The following is a 14,158-nucleotide window of genomic DNA, read 5'->3' as shown; positions in this document are numbered from 1 at the left end:
ACGTCTGGAGCCTGTGCTCCGCAACGGGAGAGGCCACAACAGTGAGAGGCCCACGTACCGCAAAAAAAAAAAAAAAAAAAAAAAAATGCTTTTCTGCTGAACTGAATGAAAAAGCATTTTCAGAACCCTAAAAAAAAAAAAAAAAAAAAGCTTGACATAGGGAATTCCCTGGCGGTCCAGTGGTTAGGACTTGATGCTTTCACTGCTGGGGCCTAGGTTCAATCCCTGGTCGAGGAACTTAAGATCCCACAAGCCGTGTGGTGCAGTCAAAAAATTAAATAAAGTTTTAAAATTAATAAAATGCTTAACATAAACGCTTTATAAGCAAAATGAACGGGAGAATCATGTCCGGCCCCGGCACTGTGAGGTGACATGTGAACGGACTTGGTGGCAGCCTCTGCTCTGTGCCCACCAAGAGTGGCACGGACCACATATGTCATAGGCAGAGTCACATGGTCACTCTGGCCCCTTCTATTCCAAGACTTTCCCCTCCAAGCGTGTGTCAATTTCTCAGGCTCGTCTCACTCAGATGATTTTATCCCCACTTTACTTCTCCCTCAGCCCTTCCACAGGTAAAATTTCCACTTCCTGTTTCAGAATTCTCCATGCATCAGAATCAACGATGTCACCCCACTCTATTCCTAGCCATCTACACCCCCTCCCTTACTGAAAGTCAGTGAGAAGAGGAGAAGGGGGGAGGCACAGCATGGGAAGCACAGGGTGCAGCGCCCTGCTGTGGGCCAGACGCCTGGAGACGGCTGGGACCCCACGTTGGCAAGCAACACTCAGACGTGCGTTAAGACCAAAATGTGGTCTGTGTAACACTCAGTAAGTAATATTCAATACCTGAAACCACACCTGGGGAAACCATTTCTCTGGCTTCGTTGCTATGTATTTTATTTCCAGAAACTACCAAGCTGACACGAACGTAAGCTTTAGTCCTAAACCACTGTAATACAGACAGGCACCCCAAGCCCGCCCCCTCCCACTCCCCCGCCGTGGCCTCACACCTGGACTGGCCTCACCGCCTTTCTTGGGACTCACGGGTACAGACGCCTGCTCTCCGGGTTCCTTCTCTTTTCCCTTCCGTCGGATTGGACTCAGAGAAGGCGGGTTTGTTAGAGATGGCAAGGCTGCCTAAAATAGAAAACAAACTGTGAAGGAAGTGTAACCAACACAGAACTGAAAACTATGGTATGTGCTTCTGCCATTCACCCGTGCAATCCATTTCTCTTCTTTGAATCCACATTTATGAAGCTCAGACTCCGTACACGTACCATCCACTTTAGCCCACACAACAACTGCACGTGGTGGGAACTGACCCAGCACTTCCTAACAGGAGCACTTCCTAACAGGAGCACCATGAACGCTCAGAAATGGAGGAGCCCTCAGGCAGTCAGGCGGGGTCTCAGGAGGCCCCCGGAGCCCCGGCATGCCACCTCCAATAGCAAGCAATGGGGCTCTCTCTGGGAGCCAGGGCGTGAAACAGGGTACAAAGCAATGCTCTGAACTCCGTTTTCAAATGAGGAAATAGGCTCAGCGATGATGAAGTGACTTATTCAAGGTCACAGCTAACACGCTGCAGAGGTAGGAGGCAACAAACCTGGACCCTCCACAAAGCCCACACTCTGCATACACAGGACAGTACAGAACGCCCCAGCCCCACACGGCAGGAGGCAGTGGCACGGGCGCCTCAGCTCTGCTGCTCACCCACTCCGCGATCTGAGAAAGGCCACCCTACACCTCGGAGCCTTGTCTGCACAAAGGGCACAGTGGCTGACAGGGAAGGGCTAGAGAGACCGGGAACGAAGCTGCTGCACCTGGAAAACACGCTACGTGAAAGAAGCCAGTCACGAAGGACACCAGCTGTGTAGCTGCACTGACATGAAATGTCCAGAACAGGCAGATCTACACAAACAGAAAGTAGCTTAGTGGTTGCCTGGAGCTGGGGGGCATGGGAGGGCTGGGGGGTGACAGCCAAATGGTACAGCGTTCCTTTCTGGGTTCTAAAATGGATTGTAGCGATGGCCAAATAACTCTGGGCGTATTAAAACAGTCATACACTTTAAATGGGTGAGGTGCATGGTATGTGAGCTGCACCGTAACTGTATGATATGTTAATAATGTTGTTTCAGCGAGGCCACTGCAGTGGTGCAAAGGAGATACTACGTCAGCTTGGACCAGAACAGCGGCAGTGAGCATAGAGAAAAGTGTGTATGTGTGTGTGCACCTACATGTGCGTGTATGGATATGTGTAAATGTACATGCATGCATGCATGTACATATGTGGGCTTTCTGCAAGATACTTAGGAGAGAAAACAAAGAATTTGGTGAGCGGGATGAAGAGCTGTGATGACTCCCATTTTCCAGCTTGAAAAGTATGGAGTGAGAGACGGGGAGAGGCACCGGCTGGGGAGGAGACCAAGAAGTCCAGATTTAGGCCGAATGAGATTTCTAGGGCTCGCCCAAGTAGAGGTGACCCGTGGCAGCTGGCCACACTGGACTCCGAAGACAGGTCTGGGGTCTGCCCCGCTGAGATACTGAAGACTGCCCGGTCCCACGCTAGAGCCACGATCTACAGGTGGCTACTTAAATTTAAATTTAATGACAATTAAACAAAATTAGAAGTTCGGTTCCTCAGTTGCCCCGGCCACATTTCACGTGCTTGGTTGCCACATGTGGTTGGTGGCTACTGTCCCGGCTGGTGTAGATGGAACGTTTCCATCCTTACAGAGAGCTGTGCTGGACAGCCCTGGGCCGGAGAATATGGAGAGGGGCCGACTGAGAACAGAGCCCTGGAAGGCACGGATGGTGGGAAGAAGACTAAACTAGCAGGTACCCAGGCGGTAGAAGGGGGTCAGAGGATTCGGAAGCCAGGCAGAGAGAATGCCTCAGTACAGCAGAGGTGGTCCTGGGAGATGCAGAGGGGAGGTGAGACAGGGTCTGCGAAGCACCCACGAGAGTCAAAGGCGGGTCTTGGCAGGGAGCGTTGCTATGGGGAGCTGGCAGAGATCAGGCCAGCAGCGGTTAAAGAATCGAGGGCCGAAGCAGCGGGCTGAGGCCAGGGCCCGAGAGGTTTTGCAAAGAAGCCCAGTGCCAGAGAAGCAGTACAGTAATTCAGGGGTTACGCTGGGAGGAAGGACTCGAGGGAAGCTTGTAGCCGCAGGGGGACCAAATTGGCAGCTAGAGGAGAACCTGAGCTGTCAAGGTGGAAGCCACAGGAGAGAGCGAGCCGTCAAGATACAATTACGGGTGAACTGGCCCATCTTACATTCACTGTGTGAACAGTTTTCACTGAACTGTGCTTCAAAGAAAAGCAAAGCATCTCAGGAGAGGCCAGCTTCGATGCTGAGCTTTCCTGGCCAACGCCGACAGCCCAACAACAAAGCCAGCTATTTCCCTCTCAGAGGTGATAGTAAATGACAGACGATACCAAATGGGCTATAAATTGGATGAGCACATCTAGGTGTTAAATCTAGTGTCACGACATGAGCAATTTTGTTTATTTAAAGCAAAAAAGGATAAGGAAGGGACAGATGAATAAACAGAGGCACGCCTGGAAGCCCACGGAGCCATGGGGACCAGCTGAAAACAGCTGCCCAAGCAAGGAGTTACCTTTATTGCTGGTCCAGGAGCCACATCGTCCAGGACGTGCGCACAGATGTTGGCCACCTTCAGCAGGTGAGAGAAAAGCTGCTCCACCATGGGCACCAGGGTCCGCTCGCCCAGAGCCGGCCACACCTCCTCCTGCTTGGTGGCTGCAGGGCTGGCCTCTTCTTCGGAGGCCCACGAGCTCCTCAGAGATCTGGGGGCACTGGCTGTGATACGGGCACACACGTCACCTCCCCAGCTCCATAGCATGGGGCCAAGACGTAAGTCCTTCAGACCCAGCTATGTCGAGAGTCTGCTGGACACCTCCACCTGGGGGCCCACTGATGCCTCAGGTTCCACAGGAAACCGACATCTCCCCCCGAATCTGTGTCCCCAACATCCATGAAGGCCGCCGTCACATACCCACCCAGGATGTGACAGTGCCCCTCCTGATCTTTACAACTGAAGTTCAACTGCTGGTCCAGACGTGCTGACTCTGCCCCCTTCACTCTCTTTTAATGGGTCTCTTCCCACACAACCCACAGCCATTATCTTGTTCAGACTCTTGATCTTGCCTTAAGTGCGGGCTTCCCTAACTTCTCCTCCAATCCACATTCACGCCAGCCCAGTGATCTTTCTAAAATACTACGCAGATTGTTAGTCCCTTTCATGAGGCCCTTCGATGACCTCCCAGAGCAAACAGACTAAGTCCTCATTAACGGAGACGCATTCCCTCACCAGCCACATTCTCCATCGTCGTCCTCGCCCTCACACGATATCCAAAATTACTTAGTGCTCAAACGTCACACAATCTCTCACGTCTGTATGCCTTCACGTGTGCTGTGCCCTGTCTGGCGTCCCCTCTCCTGCCAGCCAGAAATCTCGCTTCCTGTCCTAATCCCCAACAGAGAGTGATTACAGCCGCTCCGTGCGGCCACTGAACTTCTGTTGACGTGTGTCGCCAAAAACCTACATTCAACTTGAGAACGAAGCCCACACACCATACTTTCTCATGGCCCCCGTGCCTGAGACAGTACCTGCCACAGGGTGCCCGCTAAAATGAAATTAGAAATGAGTTTACCTATAGCTAACTGAGGGGCTAGATCGGGAAAGGGCTGCTTTAAAATACTCGGCACAGGATAGCTGCCTGCAGTACACATTTATGCCACTCGGTAAAGTCTGAAATTCTGACTAAAGGAACAAGCCATCCCTGGCAATGACCTCAATACTTTTCCTCCATGCACTCACCGCCACCACCCCGCAAAGGAAATCACAAGTTAAAGACCTAGAATCCCTCTTTCAACTCAGTACCAATACCTGCAAGCAAGTTCCCGGCTAAAATCAAAGCATCTTGATGGGCTGAGAGATCCAGTGGGAACCAGGCTGATGAAAGCAGGGTCAGGATCATCGTGACCATGCCCACAGTACAGCTCTTTCTAGACTCATCAGAGGCGCTCAGTGGGGGCACTCTGAAAGCAGACAATTGCAAGATCGAATTACAGAAAAATTTTAAGATAACAGCCTTGCTTTCTCTTATGAACCAAAAGGAAGGCACATCACTGTTCATTTCATGCCAGCTCATAAAGCGATTTTACTACTGTGAACTAGCATCTTTCTTGTAACCATAGTCCCATGAAAGTCATCCGAGACAGGAAATCAGGTAGCAGATCTGACTGGAAGTATTGGAACTGGTTACTCTGATAACTTTTAACTCTCTTTCAACTGACTTAGCACGTTTACCCCAACACCAGAGTTGCTCTGAAGTCAGGTCTAATGCTGAATCTACGACACGGGAAAGCCATCACCCAGGACCAGAGAACGCACCTACTTCAAGCAAAGTTAGTTGGCCATACGCTGACACACACAAGAAATCTGCAGATTTCCTTCCAAATGTGACAGTGAGTTACTAAATGTGTCTCAGTTATCAGTATACATAACAAAAGCTTACTCCTTAACGCTGCAGAAGACTCAGAATTATCTCACAGATGCTATGAGGGCCACATCTACTGGAAGAAAATCATCTTTAAATGAGAACTGCTAATATAAATACAATAGTTCCTAAATTACTCTTGTAATTGTTTACGATTTTGCACGATAGCTCACATCTGATTTCAAACGAAAAATGTTTCTAAGTTTTTAATACATAGTGAATAATTTTGGAGAGAATCAAGCCAATTAGAAAAGTCTTTTGCCAGCATATGCATATTCCCTTAAATTAACCTGCAAATCATACCCTCAGATCCTCCAAAATGCTTAAGAGTGAGCATCTGACATCCATTAGAATTACAAGTAATTCAGTATTTCCCAATAGCTCCTTCTCTAGCTTCCCACACAACTAACAGGGCAGAAGCAAATATTCCAATGGGTATTTTTCCAAAAGGTGAAACTGTTAAGGTGAGACTTAAAAAGAAAGAAAGAAAGAAAGGGATCCGTATAACTATGTTTGTATCACATAATTGCAGACAGCCATGCGCCGAGGACAATACATACCCACAGTGCCAACCTAAACTCCAAATGCAAACTGGAAAGGCAGTTGACAGAAGACACAGAGCTTCACAGCATCCAAACTAAAGAAGAAAGGAATGAGAAAATCACACTCAAACACCAAAAAAGTTTATTAAGTTGAACCTCCTTTTTCCCTTTATAAAGAGTATGAACAATGAAAACAAAATTGGGATCTGTATCTAACGATAAGACATCTGTCCTCCCATGATACAAGTTCATACCTTAGAAGATACGGCTGGACAACTGAGATACAGGTTTAAGGAGGGTCGATTATATCCCAGTGAGGAGAGGCCAGGAGTGATGCACCTCCTCTGCCTCGAACTTTAACCATCATGCTCCCCGCCCCCACCAGGAATGCCCTTCCTACCCCACCTCACCCCACCCCATCTGCTCCAGCAGATTAATGTCCATCTTCCTAACCAGACTGAAAGAAGCACAAGGGCAGGGATCCTCTTTGTTTTTATATCCCAAGCCTAGAACAGTGTCTGACATATGTAGGCCACAATAAATACAAATAATGTTTATAATATTTTGAACAAATCAAGGGAAGACCAAACTGCAGACAGCCCAAACAATATTTAAGTTTGAAAGGCACTTATATACTTATCAAGATAGTCTAATCATAATTGTCTGAGTTTTCACAACATGAAAGCATTCCTTCTGTCACATAAAGTAAATGACAAGATTTAACCTGGTAATCAGCAAATTGGCACTAGTTTCGTATAACAGTCTTTTTTTCTGATTATGGAAGTTAGACTTGTTCATTTTAGAAAATTTGTGAATATCTTATCTTAAAAAGCATAATCATTCATAATCCTAAAATTTTGGAAATTTTCTGCCAATCATTTTCTTAAGTATGTAAGAAATGTGTTTAATGTGAACATTATTTTTCATAAGCAAGATCTGTCTGTGCACAAGCATACACAGTTTTGTACTGTGCCTTTTTTCACTCATTATAATCCAGATGATCATTCTACAGATTGTTCAAAATCCTCCAAAGCATCATGTTAATAAGTGCATAATAAACATATCACCATCTATACAGAATTTAGTTATAATCAGAATTTAATCAGTTTTGGACTCTTGGACATTATGGTTCTTTTACAATTTCAGCATCACAAAAAATGATACAGATAATCACATTACACAAAAATCTTTGTTGGCATTTCTGATTTTTTTCCGCTTCGTATGTATTATAAAGTCACTGAGTCAATTATTCTAGAGATATTTTAAACTTCTGATATACTACCAATTCAGATTATGGTAGTTTTTCTTTTCTTTGTTATGTCTTCCTAGACTGGCTGATTGATTGACTGATTGATTGATTTTAATTTTTTGGCCGCGACGCGTGGCTTGTGGGATCTTAGTTCCCAGCCAGGGACTGAACCCAGGCCCGTGGCAGTGAAAGCGCCGATTCCTAACCACCGGACCACTGGGGAGTTCCCCTGGCTGAATTTTTTTTACAATGAACATATTTAATGTTCAGAAAAAAAAGTTGTTTCCACTCCCATTGGAATAAACCCAGGTTTTATTCACAGAAGCACAATTTCTTAGTAAGCCGCACATATAAGAGCTCTAATACAAGCATCCTACCGTTAAGAATTGACCACACAAACTACTGAAAAGTAACCTCATTAAGACCAACCAAAAGAGTCTTACTGTGAGCGCCCTCGTGGTTGATGTGATTAGCTCATGAGAAACTGCTGCAATGACTCTCGAAAGGTTATTTTCCATAGTGACGTCTGTTATGCTTGGTAGTAGGTTATAGCCTCTATATACTCTAATGAGAAAGAGACGTGGAGACTTATAATCTACCACTGAAGCTTATGACATTTTCAAAATTCAAATGGCACTTAAAATTTTAAGATTAAAGGCTACAAGAGGTTAAAGCCGTCTTGACTTTTAAGTTAGAGAAAGACTGGGAATAAATGTGGTCATTATTCTAGGAAAATGGCTGAAATCACCCCTCTCCGCCTCCAGTTCCCAACACCACAGCACTGGAGCAATGCTGTCTTCAACACAGCCTTGCCTGCAATCTCTCTACGTGTCCAAAGCTGCCCATTTTTCAAGATTTAAGGTAAAAGAAATCCTTCATGAATCTACTCCTGATTCTGGACAAAAGAAAGTCCTTTCCCACTACAGTACTGCCACTTTTCCATACTCCATCCATGGCACGTGTCAATTTCAATCCCTCCTTGTAGTTACATACAAATTCTAATTCCCCAACTATATAAATGAAGCCCAAGCAGGATTAGCGTTGATTCACTTTTGTTTCCCTCAGTGTCCTGCCCTCAACAATAAAAAACATAGTCTATGTTAGTCTTCTAGTCTAAAAGACATAGAAAAGAATGGGCTGTGTACAACCATTTGAAATTGTATTTAAAAGACTCTCACAAAAAAATGTGAATAATAATAATTGCACATGACTGAACTAGCGATAACCCTAAATAACACTGACACTCTTTAACAACCTGCTCACCTAAACATTAATGTCATGACATAACTATACTCTTCATAGGTAACACAAATAAAGTGAAAATTTTAAGGACAAGTTTTTAGAGAAGACATAGCATTAGAGTCCTAGAGAAAAATAAAGCTGTCGGTATGTGGCTCATAACAAACAGATCATATGATTTACAAGGTCACTGCTGTGTGGCTGCAGCAGAGCTTAAATAAAGAGGCGGGGTGGTAGACCCTGAAAAAGAGAAGCGCCCCATCAAGGGAGGAACGCCTATTCCAAGCGTTTTCTCTAGAAAACACGAGGCTTTAGAGTGAGCCCAGGGCACGCTTTCCTCGGCTAGCAGGGGTACCTGGTTATGGTGCTGGTGGAGAAGTGAGATGGAGGCTGCGCCTCGTGCATGAGAAGCTTCAGGTGAACGCTGCTTTGACCTCTCGCCATGGCCACGACTGCGTCAGCCTGTCCTTGGTCGCACTTATAAAACAGCTTCGGAACAAGCCTGACATAAAAGCAAGGTTTATTTCCCTTAGAAAGTACCTGAAACCCACCTGTGATTCCCCTCCCTCCGGCTACCCACAGACACTTCCTTCGTCAGGGGAATTAAGACCAGAGGCTCGGATCGCTGGGCCACTCCCCCACACACCCGTTCTGAAAAGACCAGGCGCTGGACTCTCTTCCTGTCTGTCATACAGTTACATACATCTCTCTACACATAATTAAATGCTTTGATTTAAAAAACCTTGAAAGTTCTCTTTCTAACCATCTTGATCAGCATCAACAAGTGCGTGAAGCCAAGGTGCACAGGAAGCACTGAGTACAGGGCAGACCTGAATGCCAGGGGCTGTCCCTTACTCTCTTCTGCAATTTTGTCTGCAAAACCGTCCCACACACTCCCAGGTACAGAGCTCCAGCTGAGGTCCCTCACAAATCCAAAGTGAACTCAGAGGCAGAATGCAGGGGGCACATGGGCTCCTCCCTGCAATCAGCACTCGGCACACGCCCTGTGTGAGCACTCACACACCTACAGATGGGCCCATAACTTTTAGAAACAGTCAACTGTTTTATCACATTAGTTTGCAAACCAAGTGTCTTTAGTTAAAGTCTCTTTCCTCCATGAAGACCTGGTCATAAGTATAATTTTTTCCTAAGGTTTAATAAACTACTATCATTCACAGAAAATGGTAAAGATCCAAGATCTTTGATCAAGTAAGTTATATAAATCCAGTTAAATCCATGAAAAGGTACACCTCACAAGTAATCAAAGAAATGCAAATGACCACATTGAAAACCGAAAGAATATCCACCGAAATGTAACTGGTTTTCTTTTGAGTGGTTTGATTACAAAGATTTTTATTTCCTTCTTTACATTTTTCCTAAATTTTGTGCAGTAAACATGTATTACTTTTAAAACAAGATAAAAGTTACTTTAATAAGAAATACCAATGACTGCCTGAACAACTGACACATATTTAACTTCTTTTGACATACTGTTTTGGTGAGAAGAATCAGGCACAATCATATTCTGGGAGTGGGAGCATAAACTGATCTGTTTCTGGACAGTAATTTCACAATAAGTACCAAAACCCATAAAAATTCACTTCTAGGTATCTACCCATGAGAAATGAAAAGCATGATTCTTAGTAGTCAAAAAGTGAAAATAATAATACCACCTGGTGAATGTATAAATAAAATAGAGTATTATCTACGTAACAGAATACTATTCAACAATGAAAGGAACAAACACACCACGTTGCATGGATGAATCTCAAAAAGTAAGCAAAAGAAGCCAGACGCAAAAGTCCCATCTATTTATTATGTGATCTCATTTATATAAAACATGTAGAAAAGGCAAATCTCTAAAGTCAGGAAACAGATTAGTGGTTGCCTGTGGCCAGGTGAGAATTGGAAATTATTGCAAATGGGCACAGAAGATCTTTTTGAGATGATGGAAATGTTCTAAAATTGGATTGTGGTGAAGGTTGTACAACTCTGTAAATTTACCAAAAATCATTTAATTGTACACTTAAAATGAGTAAATTTTAAGAGATATAAAATTATACCTCAATAAAGCTATTAGGAAAAAAAATCAAAAAGCTTGCTTGGCCTACTAACTCAACTTCCAGGAATTAATTCTAAGAAAAAAAATTACACATAAACATTTATGTACAACAATAGTCACTGAATCATTATTCATTATTTAAATCAATAAAGATTTAAGATCCAACCAAATAATATTTATATAAGAATTTATCACAACTACATAGTGAAAAAGTGGCCACAGTTTAACTAAAAAAATTTTTAAACAATATTTACAGGCTTTATTTATCTCACACTATATGAAATGTCATGCACTTCAGTACGGAAATATGAATATATTTGAATAGAGGGTGCCGCCCCAGACAACAATGCCAGTTAAAATTTCTTTTTTAGAAGAGTATTTCCAACAGGAAGATGCTAATAATACATTATGTGGAAATTATCAGATAACAGAACTGCATGTACATTTTGTCCCAATTTTGAAAAAGAAACTTGTACATAGGATATACAGGAAAAAATGTTAACAGTGGTTATCTCCAACGGTAGAACTGAAGGTGATTTTTCCAGTGCTAGTCTCCATATTTCAAAATTCTGGCCATGAAAGTGCATTACTTTTATAATATGAAGCTAGTACTTTGTTGTTTCAATTTTCATTTTAGACCCTTAAGGTAGTGAAAAATAATCTTTTTTGATAGTTTAAGAGTAGCTGACTGTGAGCTCAAAAGATTTAGGAATACTGCCCCACGTCCTCTGAATTTTCCCCTCTCTTCCCATTCTCATATCATTTAGTACTTTAACCAAGAAAGTGAAAAGAGATAAAATACTTGGTAAGTACCTCATTAACGAAGCTGCAGCAACATGGCGCACCCTGGGGTCTTCATCCCCAAGCAAATAGATGACAATGTTATTGAGCACTCGTTCTTGCAGTTTTAAAAGCTTTGGAAAGAAGGATAATAAAAACAGATATAATCTCTGTGTTTAACTAAGTTTTAGGTCAGATATTTTGGAAAGCCGGTGAGGAAGAACTCAACATCACTAGTCCTAAAGTCACGCATACAATCACAACTTTCATGACGTCAATAAATACTTCATGTGAAATAAATCTAGGACAGAATGCATTCCAAGACATTCTACTCCACTAGGAAAGTGCACTTCCTGGAAGTTAAATCACGGCCTCACAAAAATGAAGGGCTTACCCCTGTATAATGATGGGCCCTTCTGTGTAGGTTTTCTGCTTTTGCCTCCAAAAAGCTCACCAACCTAACACAAAAGAACATATTTCACAATGAAACAATTTAGTTACTGAACAAACACCCACTGATGGCCTGCACAACTGACAAAGCAAGGAAGACGGCCGGTTCCAGCACATTAACCAAGAGCCAGGGAAGGCTCTGAGGCAGCCTTACTTAAAACAGCAGAAAGACTCATGTTTTCCAAACAAGTAGAATTTACACTGCTCTCCTGACTCCAGACTCAGTCAGACACTACTCGGGAAACTATTTTTCTTCTAAATGGATATAAACAGCTGTTATTTTGAAAGACCTAAGTGCCCTACAGAATTAGCTCAGACGGGCAGACTGTGGGGAGGGGGCTGAGACGCTGGCGCCTCCCGAAGACCGGAAGGTCCCCGCCCGCCCTGCTCAGGGTCCTGTCTGTGAGACGTAGGTGAAAGCAACCCCGACTTCATGGAGATGTTGTGAGGTTGAGAGAAGGTAACCCACAGAGGTCACCTAGCCCAGCCTGGCACGCAACAAGCACTCTATAAGTGGCGGCTTAAAAGCACAATATTCCCGGACAATAAAGGACAATTTCCCGTCTAAAAGAAGGCATAGAGAGAAATCATCTGGAAAGAAAACTTACTCTTAGAAAATGAAAACTGCAAGGCATCAGAAGTTATTTTTAACTGCAACACAATACAGATCAGCTAAGTTCAGTACAGCGTTAAGTGCACTCGTTTAAACAAGCACAAGTGACACAAGCTTCACTGTCTTAGAAGTTCGAGCTCTTTTATTCACACCACCCAAAACACCTAGATGACTCACAGACTACCAGAAAACCCCACTCCTCTGCCTGTACGTAAACATTCCAGGAAGGGGGCAAAGTCGAGGAGAAGACGGGCAGCGGCAGCCGTGCAAACCACTCCGATGCTGACACGGGTCACTTGATAAGTGTCACTACAGGCACCAGGGGACCGGGCCTTCCAACACCTGTTCAGACTTGGGAGCGGCTGTGGTTCGCCGACCCAACGAGCCCGACTCACTCACCTGAAGTCGATCTCTGCCACGGTCTCCAGAAGCTCCGTCCTCACCAGCCAGTAGGAGCTGCTCCGCAGGGCCAGCATGTCGGTGAGGAGCTGCAGCCCCCACTCGCTGTAGCTGCTGCTGCAGAGACTCATGACGCAGAGCTGGAAGGCACAGCGGGCGGCAGGTGGGCCTCCGCCGACCCCTCCCACGCCAACCCCTCCCACAGTCCCCACTCCGTCTTCCTTTCACAGCGACAGGGATGCTGCCCTGTTTCCACATCTCTCAGAAACACTTATCATATACACTCACCTCCAAAAACTCGAGTTGCAAAGTAAATGTGTCCCTTTCACAAAACTGTTTTCTTCCCCCCGTCTCTGCCTCTACCCTGGCCTCTCCTCCCAGACACCAACCTCGCCATCACCGACCACGCACCACACCGCCACCGCTAAACCTGAGCTCAGTCGCAGGCCCAGCACACGGGACACAGCACCCAAGCCCTTCCTGACGTGACCCTGCCCTGGGCTGCACGAGCGGACAGGACGGGGCTTCCGAGGCTGCACCCTCCCCCGAGCCCTGAGCACACTCGTGGGCAGTTCCACACACGGCCTGCTGCCTGCTGCCAACCCCCTTCCTTCTGCTCCAGCTAAGACAGACTGACTGAAACTTGGCAAACAACTCGAACTAAGGAACACTTCTGGCTGGGCCAAAGGGACGGTATCCCATAAATCTGACAATTGTAGGGTTTTTGTTTTGATTTTTACTGGTTAACTTGGACTGCTGTTGACTAGCCAGTTGTGATTTATGAACCAGCTGATATAAAGTTTCCTACCACATAGAGGACTGGGGCGCTCCCTCGACACAAAAAAACAAAGGGGATTAAATAACCCCTGTGCCTCACTTTAACTCTATCCATTCTATGGGCCTGAAAGAGTTGTTGTTTTTTTAATTCAACAGGTTTTACACTTAATGTGAGCAAGGTACAGACACCCTTTAGGGAAGGTATACTTCAAACAAATATTCTGAGATTTAAATCAAAGTCTATTAAACCTTAACTGTTGGCAATGCTTTCCTTCTAAGGCTGAGTGGTAGATACACAGATGTTTATTATTGTTTAGGATATCTGGAAATATTTAATGTTAAGCTCCAATTTTAACTGTAACATCAGTAAAATTTCCACTAATCAAAGAAGTGATTTCCACAAATGACTATGCTCACCCTCACAGCTGTACAAGCCAACTTGCAAGTAACAGAAGACTCGTCCTTCAAAGCTTTCTGCAGCAGGGGGATGCAGTCCGCCAGAGAAAATGTATTTCCTGATCGGAAG

The 14,158-nt window shown here is 44.7% G+C and overlaps 1 protein-coding gene across 1 annotated transcript in view; it reads right to left on the bottom strand.

Moving 5' to 3' along the window:
- HTT (huntingtin) overlaps positions 1 to 14,158 on the bottom strand; it is a 161,906-nt gene that overhangs the window by 69,021 nt on the left and 78,727 nt on the right. Inside the window, exons 20-29 of the mRNA XM_007456892.1 lie at positions 14,050 to 14,147; positions 12,856 to 12,995; positions 11,788 to 11,851; positions 11,427 to 11,527; positions 8,907 to 9,053; positions 7,756 to 7,876; positions 6,082 to 6,158; positions 4,909 to 5,060; positions 3,616 to 3,818; positions 1,011 to 1,137 (exon numbers count right to left, since the gene is read on the bottom strand). Coding sequence (XP_007456954.1) covers positions 1,011 to 1,137; positions 3,616 to 3,818; positions 4,909 to 5,060; positions 6,082 to 6,158; positions 7,756 to 7,876; positions 8,907 to 9,053; positions 11,427 to 11,527; positions 11,788 to 11,851; positions 12,856 to 12,995; positions 14,050 to 14,147 — 1,230 coding nt within the window. The remainder of the gene's footprint in view (positions 1 to 1,010; positions 1,138 to 3,615; positions 3,819 to 4,908; positions 5,061 to 6,081; positions 6,159 to 7,755; positions 7,877 to 8,906; positions 9,054 to 11,426; positions 11,528 to 11,787; positions 11,852 to 12,855; positions 12,996 to 14,049; positions 14,148 to 14,158) is intronic.

This window comes from Lipotes vexillifer, unplaced genomic scaffold, assembly GCF_000442215.2.
Source record: "Lipotes vexillifer unplaced genomic scaffold, Lipotes_vexillifer_v1.1 scaffold63, whole genome shotgun sequence".
Classification (NCBI taxonomy): domain Eukaryota; kingdom Metazoa; phylum Chordata; class Mammalia; order Artiodactyla; family Lipotidae; genus Lipotes; species Lipotes vexillifer.
The sequence above is the reverse complement of the archived record's forward strand: the minus strand, read 5'-3'. Positions and strand labels throughout refer to the sequence as shown.